The 18,597-nt window shown below is 51.9% G+C and overlaps 1 protein-coding gene across 6 annotated transcripts in view; it reads right to left on the bottom strand.

Annotated features, from left to right (window-relative positions):
• LOC114021967 (zinc finger protein OZF-like) overlaps positions 1–18,597 on the bottom strand; it is a 65,682-nt gene that overhangs the window by 30,254 nt on the left and 16,831 nt on the right. The window contains exons 1-2 of one of the 6 annotated variants that reach the window (XM_043528681.1): positions 12,501–12,633; positions 9,565–9,652 (exon numbers count right to left, since the gene is read on the bottom strand). The exons of 3 other annotated variants lie outside the window; for them this stretch is intronic. In XM_043528681.1, coding sequence (XP_043384616.1) covers positions 9,565–9,588 — 24 coding nt within the window. In that variant the 5' untranslated portion in view covers positions 9,589–9,652; positions 12,501–12,633. Of the gene's footprint in view, positions 1–9,564; positions 9,653–12,500; positions 12,634–18,597 lie in introns of those variants that run through there. 2 more of the 6 variants (XM_043528677.1, XM_043528676.1) reach the window with 2 other exon arrangements.

Below are 18,597 nucleotides of genomic sequence, written 5' to 3'. Positions count from 1 at the left end.
GGCTGGAGCTGGCCGATGACAATATTCCTATGCTTATAGCCGCGTTCTGTATGCTCCATAATATTTGTGAAGGGAAGGGTGAAAGTTTCACTCAGACTGGACCGTTGAGGCTCAGCGCCTGAGGGCTCCATTTGAACAGCCAGAGACCAGGGCTATTACAGGGGCACAGCGCAGGGCTTAAGGATCAGGGAAGCCTGGAGGAAGCAATTTGAAGTTGAAAGCCACTAATCTTTGTTGCTATGTCCGGGAGTTCAATGCTTGTAATGCTAGGAGGTGATTGCGCTGTGGTGGATGGGGGAAGGGAGGGTCCCAGGAAGAAGTGGGGTCCCAGGACAGTTAAAGATTTGTGTATGTCCAGGTATCATATGCAACCTTGTTCTTTGGAGTAGAGTGCAATGGGTACTGTACTTCAGCAGAGCTACTCTGCAGAGGAACAGGTGTCGAACGCAGTGGTACTGGGAGTCCGCAGGGCTGGACCGTGACAGGGCATGTGCGGAATGCAGCAGGTACTGCCTGGAGCCAGGATGTTGATAAGAGTATGTTGGCAGTGTCGGGGGGGAGGAGCACGGGAAAGAGTTTTGCGACAGCAGCTGCAGGGGCGGGTGGGAGCAGAGCTGCTCGTTTGCAGTCCTATGAGCACCTGCAGCATGTCCGCTTGGTGCTCCATAACGTTTCTGAGCTGCTCCGTGGCTTCTTTCTGGCGTGCCGCATTCTCCTTTTGGTCCCTCTTCTCGCTGTCCCACCATTCCTTCAATTCTTTTTTTTCTTGTTGTCTTCCCTATTTTTCTGTGGTCTCTTTCTAATCCCGTGCAGCCGTTCAGCCAGCGATAAGGAAGAGGGAGGCTGGGCTCCCAAGGTCAGATCTGTGAAGCCAAAATGCACCATTTTACAGAAGCACTATTGTTTGCAACACAGAGAGCACCGAATCAGGGTTTAAAAACGCAGCCACTGTTCACATACCTGTCACTGACTGGCTGACCCCAGGCAAGCACACATGAGCAACAAGACCCCCAAAATGGTGAGTAACCGCAGGGGCATGGGAATTCAATGTTCCAGGACAGTACTGTGCAATGGGCACATGTAGGATGACCAGATGTCCCGATTTTATAGGGACAGTCCCGATTTTGGGGGCTTTTTCTTATATAGGCATCTATTATCCCCCACTCCCGTCCCAATGTTTTACACTAGATATCTGGTCACCCTAGGCACGTGGCTCTTGGGGAGAGCCAGCACTGTAGGGGGGCATTAAAATCATTACTGTCCCCACATTTTCCACAGGCAGTCTTCATTATGGAAGATATCTTGCAGCTGAGGGTGACCAGGGAATCAAGGGAAGGTCTTCTCCAACACTGCATCTTCTGCCCTGGCCCTTATGCGGCTTGCTTGTGTGCAGCAATGCCTCCCCCCCTCCCCTCCCCAGCGATGGCCGAGTGGCGTGGGAACGTTACCCTTAATGGGGCAAGAAACAAAGCAGCTCTGCCAAAGAACCTGCGGCAGCGGATTGCCCAGTATCTCCATGAGAGTTTCATGGAGATCTCTGAGGCAGATTCTCATGAAGTGAGGGAGTCCATAAACACCCTGTTCAGCCGCCCTTCCTAGGTATGTGGTGGTAAGCACATCGCACAGATGCAGGGCAGCCTTCTGCAAATCCCTCCCGCAAGCTCAGCACACAGACACAAGACGGCCTTCTCCAGCCCTCCTACCCGCCAACAACTCACTTCAGCGATTCCCAAAATCAAAGCCACTTACCAGGGGCCTCCTGTCCTGTTTCCGCCTCACCAAACTCCAACCGCTGTGACTGGCTGGCCACCTCCAGGGTAGAGAAGAGCTCGTGGCTTCATGCATCTGTGAACAACGAGTCATCCTCTGCCTCTGGGTCCCCCTCCCGCACCACATCCCCGTCCATGATTTTCTCCTGGCTCAGTCCACTCTCGACTGTCCCCTGAGCCGCCAAAGTATCCGCAATGGTCTCTGCAGTGGAGGTGGGGTCGCCGTCAAGTATCACATCCAGCTCTTTGTAGAACCGGCAGCTCATGGGCGCAGCACCAGAGCGGTGGTTTACCTCCCATGCCTTGTGGTAGGCGTTCCGCAGCTCCTTCGCTTTAACCCTGCACTGCAATGTGTCCCGATCATGGCCCCTTTCTGTCATGCATTGTGAAATCTGTCCATAGGTATCATAATTCCTACGGCTGGAGAGCAGGAGAGACTGGACAGTCTCCTCTCCCCAGATGCTGATGAGGTCAAGCAGCTCAGCATTAGCTCTAAGGGGGGGGATCACCTGGTGCATGGAGCAGGCGTGGTCACCTGGACATATACGCTGAGACCACTGCACGCATCACCGAGCAAACAGGAAGGGGACTTTCAAAGTTCCCAAGGAATTTAAAGAGTGGGGCTGATGGTTGGTCACCTGAGGGCAGGGCAGTAGAGTTCAAACCGATGACCAGAGAGGTGAGAACAGGCGTTGTGGGACATGACTGGAGGCCAGTTGCAATGCTGTAATCGCCACGGTGTTTACACTGGCACCGCGGCGCTGTAGCCCGGCGCAGAAAGCTATACGCCTCTCATCGGGGTGGATTTTTTACTGCACTGCAACTGCGCAATTTCTGCACACAAAGTGGCTTGGCCGTGTGCGCACCTCTGCAGCTGGAGCGCAAAAAGCTGCTTTACTGCACAGAAACTTGCCAGTGTAGACAGACCCTTCGTCTCTAACTCTTGGAGTGTGTATCCAGCACTCGCCCTCATTGTTTTTGTGGCTAGATACTTGTCATTTTCATTGTTCTAAGAACAAGAAAAATCTCATGACAAAGGCTAGGGAAACGTGAAAAGAAAATCAGAAAGGACTGTTTTGGAAAGTGATCATTTGTCTTTTGAAGTCCTCAATAAACCCGAGCTCCATCCTGTCAGAATAATTTAATATCAAAATACATGACAGAACAGCCTTCACCAAAAAGAGAAAAACCCACAATCCAAGGTGGGCTACAAACCACTTTCTCATTCATGAAGTGAAATCCCAGAGAATCTTAAGATTCAAAATCTGGAGAACAAATTTGCCCATTTCCTTCTGAACAGGTCAAACCTGCTTTACTCAGCACTGCTGCATTATTTGGCTGTGTTATTGACAAAAGTTTTAAGCATCATCGTCATAAAAGAAAGAGGAAAACAAGACAAACCTAACCAAAAACTTCCTGTCTACAAATGATCTGGATTTGGCTGGAAGAACTCCAGATGCCACTTTACCAATAGATGGAGGCTGGGATTTGTAGACCTGAATTTATGGGGGCTAGTTTGTTATGGCTCACCAGTGATCTGATTAGAAGAATTTAGGTTCGTGTCCCAGTTCAGGCTCCCAGGGGGTTAAAGAACACGGATAGTCTACATCAGGAGCGGACTCTTGGGGTGTGTGGCAAGGGCACTGACACTGAGGGCAATGCCAGAGTTTTAAGATCTTTATTAAAACAAGTGAAAAAGCAATCAAAGCTACAAGGCACAGAGTCACAAATAAGTAATACAATTCTAAAGTTCCTGGTGGTAACATTCCTATTCTAAAGACTATTTAAGGTAGCATGTTCACACCCTTCCCTGAAGACCGGGTAGCAGGAGACAGAGGACCAGCCTTGTCTCTGGCATGCCCGACAGATTTGATGGCCTAGGTCTGGGATGGCCAACCTGAGCCTGAGAAGGAGCCAGAATTTACCAATGTACATTGCCAAAGAGCTACAGTAACGTCAGCAGCCCCCCATCAGCTCCACACCCCCACGCCCCCCTACTCCCAGCGCCTCCCGATCAGCTGTTTCATGGCATGCAGGAGGCTTGGGGGGAGGGAGTGGGAGGAGCGAGGGCATGGCAGGCTCAGGGGAGGGGGTGGGAAGGGGTGGAGTGTGGGCAGGGTCTGTGGAAGAGCCAGGGGTTAAGCAGTGAGCACCCACCGGCACACTGTAAAGTTGGCACCTGTAGCTCCAGTCCCGGAGTCAGTGGCTGTACAAGGAGTCGCATATTAAATTCGGAAAAGCTGCATGTGGCTCCGGAGCCCCAGGTTGGCCGCCCCTGGTCTAGGTGGAGGTCAGGACCGGATGATGAGTAGCTACGTTGCCAAGCTGAGTGGATAGCGTAATGGAAGGTATAAAGAGTAAAAAGAAAAGGAGGACTTGTGGCACCTTGGAGACTAACCAATTTATTTGAGCATGAGCTTTTGTGATGCATCCGATGAAGTGAGCTGTAGCTCACGAAAGCTCATGCTCAAATAAATTGGTTAGTCTCTAAGGTGCCACAAGTCCTCCTTTTCTTTTTGCGAATACAGACTAACACGGCTGTTACTCTGAAACCTGGTATAAAGAGTGACGAACGAGTGACCCCTCGGCATGGTTGTTTGCCCTTTTATAGGGTCCTCACAATGGCATGAATATTCACAGCCGTGCCCAATCTTCCATGACCAAATCTTATTTCCTCACCCAGATAAATCTTCAGGTACACTTATTCTATAGGCTAAAATATTGTGACATATTCATACATAAATTCATACATGTTAATATTGATTATCTCATCCCTGAAACCATTAACTTTGACATTAATCATAACTTCCATGTTCTGCTGCAGTGCACCCTGTGGTTACCGGTCTGTTCCAAACTTAAGGTAAACACCTACGGTTCTTCATGTGATTCTCCATTCAGTTCCCCCAGAGACAAAGGGGTAGCCAATAGGACATTTATCTATGCCAACGGTTGCAATCACTTATCCTAACTGACTCAAGCTAAAATTCCTCTTACAGGATACAGGCCTGTAGGCTCCTTTGCATTACAGCCAGCTATTCTGAGTAATATACACAGAAATCCGGTATAAACCAAACTCCCTGAAGATAACAATATAATCAATCAAATCAATGAAGAAAGCACTTTAGGCAATATAGCAAGCTAGCAAAGTAACCTAATGGGCTACAGATTTAAGCTCAGACTGTGCATTGGGGTTCACTTGAATGTCCCCTTCAGGAATGTGACATTTTCTTCTCCAGCCCTCAGGGGCCTGATTGAGGATCAAAGAAATCAAAGCGTGAGTCATAAGCATGGTGGGAAAGGACACACATGAAGGTGGAGGGGTAGAAAGGGAAAAGGATAAACTCTCCACGACTTGGGCAGAGAAGATGTGTGAGGTTGCTGGGTGAGGAGGGAATCCCCGGACTCAACCCATCCCTATCAAACAACACAGAAGGTAAAACACCACGTTATTTTACTATCCCTGCTCCCGCTTTTTTAGACTCTATTGAATGCTGGTGTATAAGGAAGAAACAGCACAAAAAATCAAATGCTTTTCAGCATAACCAGGAGCAATGTGAGGATGTCTGGGAATGAGACAATCTCACTGCAAAGGGGACACTTAGTGACTCTAACAATCACTTTGCTAATGGGGGATTGGAATAAACCGCTAAGGGTCAGTCTAGACTAGAAAAAGGGTGGAGAAACAAAGGAGACGCACTAGCTAATCTCAACCACTTTTCCTGCCCTAGATAGACACTCAGAGGATGATATTATCACTACCAAATTATTCCCTCCCTGGAAGGCACAGATTTGTCTCAGGTCACCCCGCAACCTGCTGGCAGAGTTGGGAACAGAGCTTACGTCTCCTGAGTCCTAGGCCAGTGCTCTATCTACTAGGCAACACTGCTTCTCTCTCAGAGGCTGATGCTGCTGTAGCAGACGTGGGAAATCCAGACTTCCAAAAAAAAGACCCTGTGGAAATCAGTCTCTGCTAACGCTGCTGTCTGAATGCAGAGGGGGCAGGGAGAAGGGGCAGATGGGGAGACTGATGAGAGGCAGCACCTTGCTACTCCTGTGCTCTCCCTCGCCTCTTATCCCATCATCCCCAAACACTCGATAGCCCAGCACCCAGCTCCACCAGCCTCAACCATTCAATCCCCAGTTTCCTCCCCATAACCCATCGCCCTGGTCCCTTAATGGTTGATCCCCCAGAGACCAGCGCCCTGGGGGATTCAGGGAGGGGAGGAGTTACCAGCCCCCTGGGACATTCCCCCTGCAGGGAACAGCTCCAGGTCAGTGGGGGAGCCCACCCCAGGGGCTGGTGGAAGATGGGTGTTGGGGACAGGTGTCTAGAGTGAAGGTGGGGCCTGGCACAAGTGTCCTTCTCCTCATCTCCATGGCAGGGGGATCCCGGCTGGGAGGGAAAGGGAGGGGGGAAAACTTCAGCCAGGCAGAGGGAGCCTCTGGAGGAGTTTCTCTCTCTCCATTCCTCCACCTGTGGCCCATCAGCTCAGCAGCCAGGGCTACAGCAGGGAGGAGGGGCTGATGGGGGCTTCTCCTCCTCTGCCTGGGGTTTGCTTAGACCAGGCAGAGCCAGAAGGTCACTGATCAGCTGCTGCTTGGCTGCTGCTGTGTCCTCACCCCAGCGATGGGCAGCTGGGTCCTTTGGAGCTAAATGCCCCGATGTGTGTGGGAATGAGGAAATGGGTTGGTCACCATGGCCAGCCCCAGTCAGGGCCCTGAGAGAATTTCCCTGCTGTGTGGAGGAGTCTCTGATTTCCAACATGGTGTTAGCTCACTTGGAGCATTTTCCACACTGAGAACATCTCAGAGGTTTCTTCTCTGTGCGGATTTGCAGATGCCTGATACTCCGGGAGCACCAATTGAACCTTCCCCAACATTCCAGGTCTCTCTGTTGTGTGGATCACTGAAGTGTGAAGTCAAATTGAATCTTTTCCTTCAATCAAGCTATTCCTAGGGTGTCTCACCCTTGTGTGTTCTCTGATGTTTGGTGAGCTCTGAGCTCTTACTGAAGCTTTTCCCACAGTCAAGGCATTTATAAGGTCTCCCTCCTGTGTGGATTCTTTCATGTTTAATAAGGTATGAGCGCAGACAGAAAGTTTTCCCACAGTCCAAGCATTTATGGGGTTTCTCTCCTGTGTGGGTTTTCTCATGTGCATTAAGGTTTGATTTGAAACGGAAAGCTTTCCCACAGTCCAAGCATTCATGCGGTTTCTCTCCTGTGTGGGTTTTCTGATGTGTAGTAAGGGTTGATTTCAAATTGAAACTTGTCCCACACTCAGGGCATTTATAGGGTTTTTCTCCTGTGTGGATTCTGATATGATTAGTAAGGGCTGAACTTGCAATAAAACCCTTCCCACACTCAAGGCATTTATAGGGTCTTTCTCCTGTGTGGGTTCTCTCATGAGTTAAAAGTGCTGAGCTCTGACTAAAACCTTTCCCACACTCAAAGCATTCATAGGGTCTCTCTCCAGTGTGGGTTCTCTCATGTGTAATAAGCGTTGCACTCTGACTAAAACCTTTCCCACACTCAAGGCATTTATAAGGTCTCTCTCCCGTGTGGGTTCGCTGATGTGTAATAAGCGTTGCACTCTGACTAAAACTGTTCCCACACTCACAGCATTTAAAGGGTCTCTCTCCTGTGTGCACTCTCTCTTGTAGAATAAGTTGTGACTTCTGAATTAAGATTTTTCCAGAGTCCAAGCATTCATAGGGCTTCTCTCCTGTGTGGGTTTTCTGATGTGTAAGAAGGCTTGCATTGAAACTGAATCTCTTCCCACAGTCGAGGCATTTGCAGGGTTTCTCTTCATTGTGACTTGTGTGTTGCACTGTGGTTTCCTTGGGAGCCTTACATCCTCTGCCACGTTCAGTGGATTTATCCAGTTGCTTCCTGGGATAGTTTCCCAGCTGCATCTCTGATCTGTGTCGATCTCCCCAGGCATTTCCCTGCTCCAAGCACTGGGAAAAATTCCCTTCGGCTCTTCTCAAAAACCTCTCCTGCGGTTCCACTTTCCCAGGACCTTCCTGCTGCTGATTCTCCTCCTTGTTCTCACTCACTGTCCTATCACCTGCTGGGAGAGAGAGAATCCAGACAGGAGTCACTGAATGTGCCGGGGAAAAAGGACCGAAAGGGGAATAGCAAAGAGGGAAAACACAACACAGTGACTGTTGGGGAGCTGGAGACATTGGATTCTGCCTCCACATCCCACCCCAACGCTCCCAGGGAAGCAATGTCAGGGAGGAAATTCCTGACAGCTAACAGGATGGGTGAGAAGTCATGAATGATCTTTGCCTTGATGCTATGACACCTACTGACTGCAGCCCTGACCTGGGTGAGATGGGGCAGAACTGAGGACTATTGGTCACAGCAAGTTTTTGGGAGTCCCAGCTTTTTCCTTCACTCACCAGATATTTATCTGTTTCCCTTATTCCTCACCTGTGCGGGTGCCTCTCGGGCTCTCTCTTTTCTCGGTGGCTTGGAGATCCGGGACCCACGGCTCTTCCCCTCTTTCCAGCTGGACAATCAAGTCAGGTTTGGGAATGGGGAATCCTGGTGAGTGGTGAAATCAGGCAAAGTCAGGGTGTATGGAGTCTTGGTAGAGTATTTGTCACATGGAACATTCCCTGAGTTTAACCCAACCCTACATGGGATTGTAGCAGCTCAGACCCCCTGGGAGCAGCAGACATCTGGGAGGTAGGGGGGTGTTGCCACTCCCTCACTAGGAGTTCTCAGTGTAGATGCGCTCTGGGGACTCGCTGACACACACACAGTTCGGGTGTTAAACTCCTGTCTATTTCCAAGCCATGGATGGAGCTAGTCCCAGGAAGGAAGGTGAATGGTGTGTGAAGGAGAAATAATACAGAGAGGGCAATACCCTGCTTCTGGCCCCTTGAAAGCTGGAGAGATGGGAATGAATTAGCCTGTCCATTAGGTTTCTGAATCCCCTGTTCCCTAGAATGGGGTGTGGAGATAAAGGGTCTCTCACACTGAAGCTGTGGATTATGCGACCCTCCCCCTCCAATCTAACTCACCAGGGAAGAATCTGACCAAAGTCAGATATGCATATCCCACAGCTTCTAATAACTGAGGGGATGGGTATCACTTACCCAGTGAGGTCACTGTCTCATAATTCTCCTGCATGACGTCCCTGTAGAGGGCTCTCTGAGCGGGGTCCAGCAGAGCCCCCTGCCCCTCGGTGAAATACACAGCCACTTCCTCGAAGGTCACCGGCATCTGAAACGTCAGTTCCCACACTCAGCGCCTGCTGCCCCAGCCACAATCCCGCTATTCATGGGGGAGGAGGCCCAGAAAAGCAAAATCCCACTCCCACCTGGCTCAGAGCAGCCAGGAGTCTTCATGGGGTGGGGAGAAGGTAAGAGCTCCTTGTCCCCCCCAGCAGACAGAGAAGGGCAGGGTCTTCTCATTTCCCATATGCCTGCCAGCCACAGGCTGATACGGGAAGCAGAGCTCTGAGCCGGGGACAGGGACAGGAATCCCGACAGCTTCCCTTCGTATTTCACAGCAGCCTCTGGCCAGTGGGTTCAGGCTCCAGCACTGGGAAACTGGTCAGTTTTCCCAGCCCTGCCCAGGTTTTTTTTTTTTTTTTTTTTTCTGTTTCAGAAATGGGAGGATGTTCCCAGCATCTGAAAATGGTTCTGTTCAGAAAATCAGGCTCCAAATTGAACGTGTCCCAGCAGGTTTATCACACACTGTTCCCTCCCCGTCTCCCCCTGGGGGTTTCCTGCCCCTCCTCCTCCACAACAAACCCCCTGCAGCTCCCTGAAAATCCCCTACCTGAGCTGGCTCCATCATAGCCATTTGCCTTCCTTGTCCCCTGGAAGATGGGACGATCTGGAGTGAAAAGTGGACGTGATTCCTCAGCCTGTCAGGGCGAGAGGGGCGACGGGGGAGGTTTCAGAAGAGGCTTGAGTCCATTTCACACCATGATTCCCCCCAGGCTCCCTCCCTGCAGACAGACGCTCTGGACTCTGCCATGCTGGGAAAACCTTCAGTCACTTTATCACAACACAGACCCAGCCCCTCCCACCAGCACTGAACCCCCTGAGACACTTTTAAACCCTCCCAGGGACAGAGTCACTAAGACAAAGGCTAGAAAAGAGCAGAATCAAAGGAGCCACTTTGGGGGACTCCCCCTGACATTGGCCCCGAGGGCAGGGCACTGCCGGGACTCGGCCGGGGCAGGACCTGGCTTTTCCTCTGTCAACTCCTTCCCTTGTTCCCAGGAGAGTCAGGCTGCCCAGGGGGATGCAGGGAATGGATCCGGGCAGGCCTGGGAGCTGGGATCCTCCCTCCTCACTTCTTGCTCCTGCTGCCCCTTTCGGTCTCACCATTCCCCTTCCTGTCTCCTTCCTTCTCCGCTCTGCCTGGGAGAACTGGGGACTGTCCCGTTCCCATGGGCGCTCTCCCTCCAGTGTGAGCCTGGCTGTGTCACTGAGGGCAGCAGCTCTGGGACCCGCAGACTCACATGGAGCCCCTGCCCCTCCCGTACAAACTCACCAGCAGGTCCTTGAACGGGGCCCTTTGTGCAGAGTCACTTTCCTGCCCGGCCCCAGCCCTGTCCCCCGGGTCTCTCCCAGTCACCTGCAGCTCAGGGGCTGGCGTGGGCAGAGCCCGGGGCTGCTCCAGGGGGCTGACTCCAGCCACTGGAGAAAGTGTCCACCTGGGCTGGCCACAGAGGGGGCGTTAATGAAGGTTTGCCTTTTGCACAGACCCTGCTGGGGAGCAGCAGTTTCACAGTCTGGGCTCTCAGGCAGAGGAAGCAGCAGTGTTTGACCCAGGGACCTCAACTCAAAGGCTCTAATATCAGGTGCGGAGAGAGACACGCACCAGCCTCCTCCTCTCCCTGAGCAATAACCGGAGCCCTCTGGTGGCAGCAGCTAATGTCTGAGCCTCCCTGTCCTGCCCCTGCAGCCCCCAGGGACAGGCAGGCAGAGTCTGATCACATCGGCCCATCCGCGCTCCCCCCCTGCCAGCGTCAGCAGTGACTCCGGTCTCACACCGGTGTGGCCGAGATCTGAATCCTGCCCCGAAATGGGGAGCCCGGAACCCTCAGGAGACAGACCCCAAAATCATGAGTGTGTCTGAAAATCATAAATTGGGAGCAGGGTGTCTGTGTGTGTGTGTGCAGGGAGGGTGTCTGGATATTTGCCTTGTAGCTTCTGAGCCCGTAGGTGGAAGCCCCCTCCTCCAAAGCTTCATTGACTAGTTGTGCTACAGGAATTCCCGTCCGGCTGGTGAGTGGGGCAGCCCCTCCCCCTCTCCTGCCCCATGGGGTGGGGGAGCCCTCTCCCCGACCCCTCTCTTCTCCAGCCAGTCTGCTCTTGCTCTCAGTCTCCCCCCAGCCTCCCCTCCCTACATCCCCCTTTTCCTTCGCAGTGACCCCCCCAGAGTTTCCTTCTATTGCAGCCCTGTTCCCATCCGCCCCACAAGTCTCCCCTGATTGCCCTGCATCGCCCTATCCCCCCTTCAGCCACCCCCGCCCCCATCCCATCCTGCTCCCTGCATCCCCCTTCACCTCCGTCCTGCCCCATCACACAGCCCTTCCCACCTGTAAGTCTCCTCTTGTCCTCCCACGCCCGGTCCCTCTTCAGACCCCTCCCGGCTACTCCCGCCCAGGTGTGTCTGTCCCAGCCCGGCCCGGGCTGGCTCCCCCCGCCCCGCGCACACCGGGGGCTGGTGGCAGCTTTCCCGGACCCGGGGCAGGGAATCGCAGCCAGCTTCGCGGGGAGCAGCCGGGGGCCAAACCCGCCCCCTGCAGCCCGGGGGTGACGGGGGGGGGGCGGGTCTCTCTTACCTTCCCTCCGAGCGGGGCCCCCCGGGGCAGGGGCCGGGCCGGGAAGGGGCCCTGGCCAGGCTGGGGGCTCTGCCCTGGGAGAGGCTCCCGGGGAGCAGCGGGCAGGGCCCGGCTGGAGACTCCCCTCTCCCGGCTGCAGCCCGGGCTCCGGGCTCCCAGCACCAGCCGCCGGGGTCGGGGATCTCGCCGGGAGCCTGGGGTCCAAGGGTCACCGCAGCGTCTGCGATTTCCTTCCTGCTACCCGGGAATGAGTGACCCTAGTATCGCTCCCCCCCCAGCTGCTCCTGGGTCCTAGCGATACCCCACGCTCTGCGCTTTGCCTCTCTGTGTCCGGCTTCTGTTACACTCATAGACTTTAAGGTCAGAAGGGCCCATCAGGATCATCTAGCCCAGGGGTTCTCACGACCAAATTTTTGATGGCCTCAGAGTGTGGCCAGCAGCTTTTGGGGTGGGTGCTCTGATGGTTTTTCCTAAAATACGTAATTACCTTTAGGAAAAACCAATAAATATGCACAGAGGTAAGCGGGGGGGGGGGGGGAACAGTGGGAAACTTTCCTGGTTTATACACTGCCCTGTGGAATGGAATAGCAGAAGGATCTGAGTCCTCGCTCCCATTCCTTATACCCAGAGGCCTGCCTGACCTAGAGGGCTCTCCTTCCACTCTCCTGTGTAGCAGAGTCCTTGTAACCCTTGCTACCCGGGGTTCTTTCAACCCAAAGCTCTTGGTAACTTTTACTCTGTGCGAGGTGGTGTCAGGAAATAAATCCGGGGAGACACGGCCGTCCGACCGATAAATGGCTGGCACAAACAGGACAACAGAAGAGTGCTTTCACTTAAAGCTAAACTTTACTTAGTCTCAGGCACTAACACACGTCCGCAAAAGGTTAGTAAAACACCCCCAACCCTTGATAATTACCAGAGCTGAGTGTGGCTCTCGAATGGCACAGCGACAAGCTTCCAGTGGCCAAATCTTCCATCTGCCGGTGGGGACTGCAAGATGTATCCAGAGGGAGAGTCCAAAAAGAGTCCAATTACCTCAAACTTTCCCCTCTTATTTATACATTAGTCATAGAATGACATGTCCCTTAAAGAAAACTTGTTAAGTAAGTAGTTTCAATAGTCAAGCAAGAGGTTCCTTCTGATTATCGATTAACCAGGTGTGGGTTTTTCCAGAGTTTGCAGCCTTGAGGCCCCAATAGACATTCCTGGGGCACATCCTGCTCTTCGAAAATGCATGTATCAGCAACTTCAACACAATTCTTATCAGGAAGGACACTGGGTCAAGCTGCCCTTTCTGTGGCACCCAAAACTCCCCCCTCCCCTCCTGCCTTGGTCAAACTGAGAGTGCTGAATGGCCAATTTACAGCCTGCTGACTTGGCTGCTTTTAGAAATAAGTCATAGTGGTTTCAGGCACTTTACTGGTTTGCCAAAGTCTCCCCGTACACCCTGACAAGGCTGGGCCCAGGATTCCTGAGGGGCTCGACACCAAACCTTGTGATCACTCAGGACAGGGGCTAGGCTGTCCCCACTCTGGGGTACTTTCTCCGCTCTCCCTCTTCCGTGACCATTGTATATAGTTCAGAACAAAAGCAATTTATTAAACAGCAGCTAATAAAAAAAAATCAGGAAAAAATGGGAAAGGTTAAAGGAAAACATGTCACCCCGCTCTGTGGGATGAACCACAAACAGCGTCTCTGAGATGCCAGGGCAGTTCACAGGCTGTTCCTCACATGTCCCAGGCCTCCTGCCCAGGCCCTGGCTGTGCTGCAGGGATGCTGCAGGTCGGACACGTGCTCTGGTGGTGGCCTCACGCCCTCAGGCTCTAGGTGACAGGACCCTTCTTCCCAGTGTCTCCCCACCCCCATTGGAGATAAGTTCCCCCTCCCAGTCCAGCCTGCAAGGCCTCTTGGTTGGGGGCATCTTCCTGCACCGGGCCCTCTGCCCACATCCCCCTCACTCTGCCCAGCTGCTTACCACACCCGGCTCCGGACTGCTCCAGCCCCAGCTCCCCTCTGCCTCAGCACTGCTGCTACTCTGCCTCCAGCTCAGCTCCCTGGGCTGCGCCTCCCTGCTTCTGGCTGGTGCTGCTCTGCTCCCAGCACCGCTCTCCTCTCTCCTTAGCACCTCCTGCCCTGCTGGGGCCCCGCCAGCTCCAGCTCACACAGAGGACAGGACCCCGGGCTCCTGACTCCCTCATGGGCCTGCCTGCCCTGCAAATGAGGCTGACCTGGAGCGTTGGCCCCTGCCCATTGTCAGTCTCCGAATCTTGATTTCTCATTAGCCCTTCCCCTTTCTTTTGGAAGTAGGAGAGAGCCAACCATACCCACCCCCACTAAATTTCAGTAAGGGGCTCACTGTCCCCTTACCCATAGACAAATCAACATCCCCCTCCCCAATATTTGGGAGGGAGGGATAGCTCAGTGGTTTGAGCATTGGCTTGCTAAACCTAGCGATATGAGTTCAATCCTTGAGGGGGCCATTTAGGGATCTGGGGCAAAAATTGGGGATTTGTCTTGCTTTGAGCAAGGGGTTGGACTAGATGGCCTCCTGAGAACCCTTCTAACCCTGAGATTCTATGATTTATTTATTGCTAGCTAGTAAGGCTGCTGCTGTGAAAAGTGATATTTGCATGCTTGTTTACATTTTTCACAGCCTCTCAGCTAGCTACATGGGTGGCCAACTTGGTAATATTTAAAAGTCAGACACTTCAGCAGGAGTGCCAGAACCTCCCCGCCCCGCCTCTTCCCCCAGAGTCGCTCTGACACTTTTTCCTAAAATACTCAATTACTTTTAGGAGAATGTGCAATAAATATGCACACAGGTAAGCGGGGGAATGGTCTCGCTATTGTGAGGAACTTTCCTGGCTTGTGCATGGCCCCGGTGGAATTGGCTAGCGAAAGGATCTGAGTCCTTGCCCCCTCCCCCTTTACCCAGAGACCTGCTTGACCTCGGGGGCCTCCCTTCCACTCTCCTGTGTGGCAGAGTCCTTGTAAGCCGACAAGGCTGGGCCCAGGATTGCTGGGGGACTCGACCCCCAATCTTGTTTTGGTCACTCAGGACAGGGGTTAGGGATATCCCAAATCCAGGGTTCTCTCTCCAAACTGGATGCTTCAGTGTCCTCTTCCCTGACCATTTCATAGAGTTCAGAACAAATACAATTTATTAAACAGCAACTAATAAAAAAAATTAAGGGAAAAAAGGGAAAGGTTAAAGGAAAACATGTCACCCCGCTCTGTGGGCACGGGGGAAGCACAAACTGCCATCTCTGGAATATAAGGGCAGTTCAGTCCTCACAAGTCCCAGGCCTCCCTCCCAGTCCCTGGCTGTGCTGCAGGGGTGATGCAGGTCAGACACATCCTCTAGCATGGGCTACATGCCCTCAGGCTCTAGGTGGCAGAACACTCTTTCCAGCAAACCCCCTCCCCCCTGTCGGGGTTATGAGTCCATCCCCAAGTGTCGCCTGCAAGGCCTCTTGGCTGGTGGTGTCTCCCTGCACTGGGCCCTCTGCCCAGGGTCACCCCTCGCTCTCCCCAGCTGCTCACCGCCCCCGGCTCCGGACTCATCCAGCCCCAGCTCTTCTCTCCCTCAGTGTTGCTGCTGCTCTGCCTCCAGCCCAGCCCCCCACTCAGAGTTTCTCTCTATTGCAGCCCTGTTCCCACCTGCCCCATAAGCCTCCCCTGATTCCCCTGCATTGCCCCAACCTCACTTCAGCACCCCCATTCCCTTCACCCCCTCCTGACCCCTCATACATTCCTGTTCCCCCCTTATCTGCCCCATCATCCCTTCAGTACACCCCATGCCCCCATCCCATCCTGTCCCCTGCATACCGCTCCTTCCCCTCATGCATCCCTGATCCCCGCTCAATCCCACTTTAGCTACACCCCCCATGCCTCTTCAGCCCCCTTTCAGCTCCCCCCTGTCCCCCGTCCCCCCCGCCCCCGGTGTGGCTGTCCCAGCCCCCAGCATGGTGCGGGCCGGCTTCCCACGCCCTGCACATAATGGGAGCTGGCAGCCACCGGCAAGAGAGCTAATTAATCCACCCCCAACAAGAGATGGCAGCTATGTCTGTGGGAGAAGCTCAAAAAAAAAAAAAAGCCTCTCCAGGTGGATTGAGTCTCCTTCTGCAGGAGGCTGGCAAATGGGAATTGCCAGGCAGAGGGGATTTCCCTGGCAGGTGAAAAATTTTCCCCACAGACCACTAGAAGAGTCTGAAAAGCTGAAGAATTGGCAGCTCTGGTCTGAGCATGGGCAGCAGGTATAATAGGCCAGGGGAGGTTAAGCAATGGTGATTGAAGCATGAAGGGACAAATGAATCTTTAGCGCATCTGGTAGGTAAATATCTTGCGATGCCGGCTTCAACAATGGCATGAGAACACCTGTTCTCACTTTCAGGTGACATTGTAAACAAGAAGCCGGCAGCATTCTCTCCCACAAATGTAAACACATTTGAGTGACTGGCTGAACAAGAAATAGGACTGAGTGGACTTGTAGGGTCTAAAATTTTACACTGTTTTATTTTTGATTTGTAAATTTGTAAATGTAAATGCGTATGCCTAAGGATGGCCCTGAGGGGATCCCAGCAACGGTGGCTGGTGACCCTGGGAGAATGCTTTAGCCCTGGATTTTACTTCTTAAAGTTAAACTCAGCTTATATGAATCCTGTTATACCTGGTGTTTGATGTGTAACCTGTTGGTCTTATTGCTTCACTCACTCTCTCTTCAATCTTAATTAATAAACTCCTATTTGTTTTCACTAAAACTACATCTCAGAGCTGTGATGTTATATTGGTTGAATCAAACAAGCTGGTATTGTCCTTTTTGGGACAGCTTACCTGGGAATTTCTTAGTGTCCAGTGGAAAGGGGCTGGATGCTGCAGAAGGACACGTCAGAGGAGCTGGAGGACAAGGTTGCGCCTAGTGTTAACCTGCAAGGCAAAGTAAGGACTGGCAGAGCCCTGGGGAGTTTGGGTGCGGAGCTAAAAGGCCTGGAGGTGACAGGGAACTGACACCCAGTTCAGCAGAAGCATGTCCCCCTTGCGCTGAGGCAGGGGGGTAACAAGGAGATTCACAGTCTGGGGTATTGGGATGGTGCTGAATTATTTTGAATTACTGCGGATGTTAGGGATGAATGTGGTGCACATGAATGTGGTATGGCTTGACATGTTTGAATTTGCTAGAGGATTCTGGGAGCAGGGCCTCCTTAGCATCAAATGCTTCATGTGGAAATTCTCTATTCTGCGTGTCTGTTCTATTACCAACCTTTGTCAGTCAATATGCCAGCTCACCAGGTAAAGAAATAGTATAAACATGAGATCAGTGAGCTTGGCACAAGCTGACCTGGGGCAAAATGACCAAAATGACCCCTTTGGAAGGCATCATGCTGACAGCTTGAGTGAATGATTGATGAGAGCGTAAATGTGGGGTGATGTCTGGTTGCTACCCCTTCTGCAGTCCCTTCCGAAGTTTTAATTAGGAGAAAATTAGTAATAGAATGCCCATAAGGCATGTTTCTAGGACATGTGACTCCTCTGAAAGCAAAAGGTATAAATGTGAAGCAAAGTAAATTAGCTAAAGAGGAGGAGGAGGAGGAGAGGAAGAGAAGAAGAAGAAGGGTTCCCTAATTAACATCTGAAGAGGTCTATGATGCTGTAAGAAAGAGGGTCCCAGGGTAGCCAAGTCTCTTCCTCCAGGGAATCCTTGATAGACTCGGTGCCTGAGAAGAGAAGACAAGAAAAGAGAGAAGTCCTCGTCTAGATCAGTAGCTATAGCTGCTTTGCTAGCCAATCAGAATACTGTGTGGGGCCAGCATAAGTACTGAGGGTTTTTGCTTGGAGAATTGAGGCTCACTAGTGAGACATGCATTGTATAACCTTATACTGCTTGTGTAATTCTTCCTCAAATAAACTGTTGTGCATTAAGTATCCTGAATCTGACTTGTTTACTGTGCCGGTAAACATTCTGCCCAGTTGTGGGCCGTTAAAGATCCATTTCAACATTTTGTAGCAGAGGATGGTTACCATGCCAGTGAATAAGTCAACTGTTTCTGAACTGGTTGGATAAGCTAAAATATTGTCTTAAGATATTATACTGGCCAGGGAACTGAGGACTGGATAGAGCTTGGGACCAGATTGGTTACAGATTATTGGGAGAGAGGGAAATACACAGGTACGCAGGGTTGTATTAGTGCTATCTTTGAGTCTATGATGTTCTGCAAGTGTGAGCAAGGCGGGTTTACTCTGGAGGACAAAGGGGGTGCCCTGAAGCCTCCACCTATGGTTGATGAGTGCTTGTTAAGACAGGTGTTTAAAAGCTAGGGGTCCAATCCATGTTTGACTGATGCAGTCTCTACACTGCATAAGAAAGTTTGAACAACTTGTTTGAACAACTTGTTTGAACAACTTGTTGTTGGGCTATCAAAAGAGTTACACACCCAAGAAAGCCCAAACAGCAGCACGAGTCACCTGTGCTATGTCTCAGGCTGTAAATAAGCTCACAGAAAAGCACAATGCCTGTGAATATGAAAAGGAACTTTTGGAACAGGAATTGGAAAAACTAAAATTGCAAAATGAAAACCTGACGAGTGATTTGCAAAGTGCTGTAGCACAGAAGGTAACTAATGCCCAGCAGATAACAGCTGTAACCCAGACGCGGCAGGATTTGGAGGAGAGAATAAATATATAGGTGGAGAAAGAGGAGCCCCTTCCAGGGCCTCCGGCAGCTCAGCCAGTAATGGTAGCGCAAATGCCTCAGCCTCCATGGCAAATACAAGAGGAAGTAATTCGTCCTCTGACCATAACTGAAAAACAGGCACTGGCTAAACAACTGGATCTTTCACTAAGAGAACGTGTTTGTCTTGGCTGTTGGGATACATGGTTAGAAAACATCTAGATCTTGTAGATTTAAGAGAACTGATAATAACCTGTGCTGGCCCTACGGAAGGAACGGCGTTGTTGGCAGAAATTGCGGCAGAGTTAAACAAAGATGACAGAGACTGTGCTAGATGGAAAATGTC

The sequence above is a fragment of the Chelonia mydas genome, chromosome 14 (genome assembly GCF_015237465.2).
Source record: "Chelonia mydas isolate rCheMyd1 chromosome 14, rCheMyd1.pri.v2, whole genome shotgun sequence".
NCBI lineage: Eukaryota > Metazoa > Chordata > Testudines > Cheloniidae > Chelonia > Chelonia mydas.
Note: the sequence above shows the minus strand (reverse complement) of the source record. Positions and strands in the feature narration are given on the sequence as shown.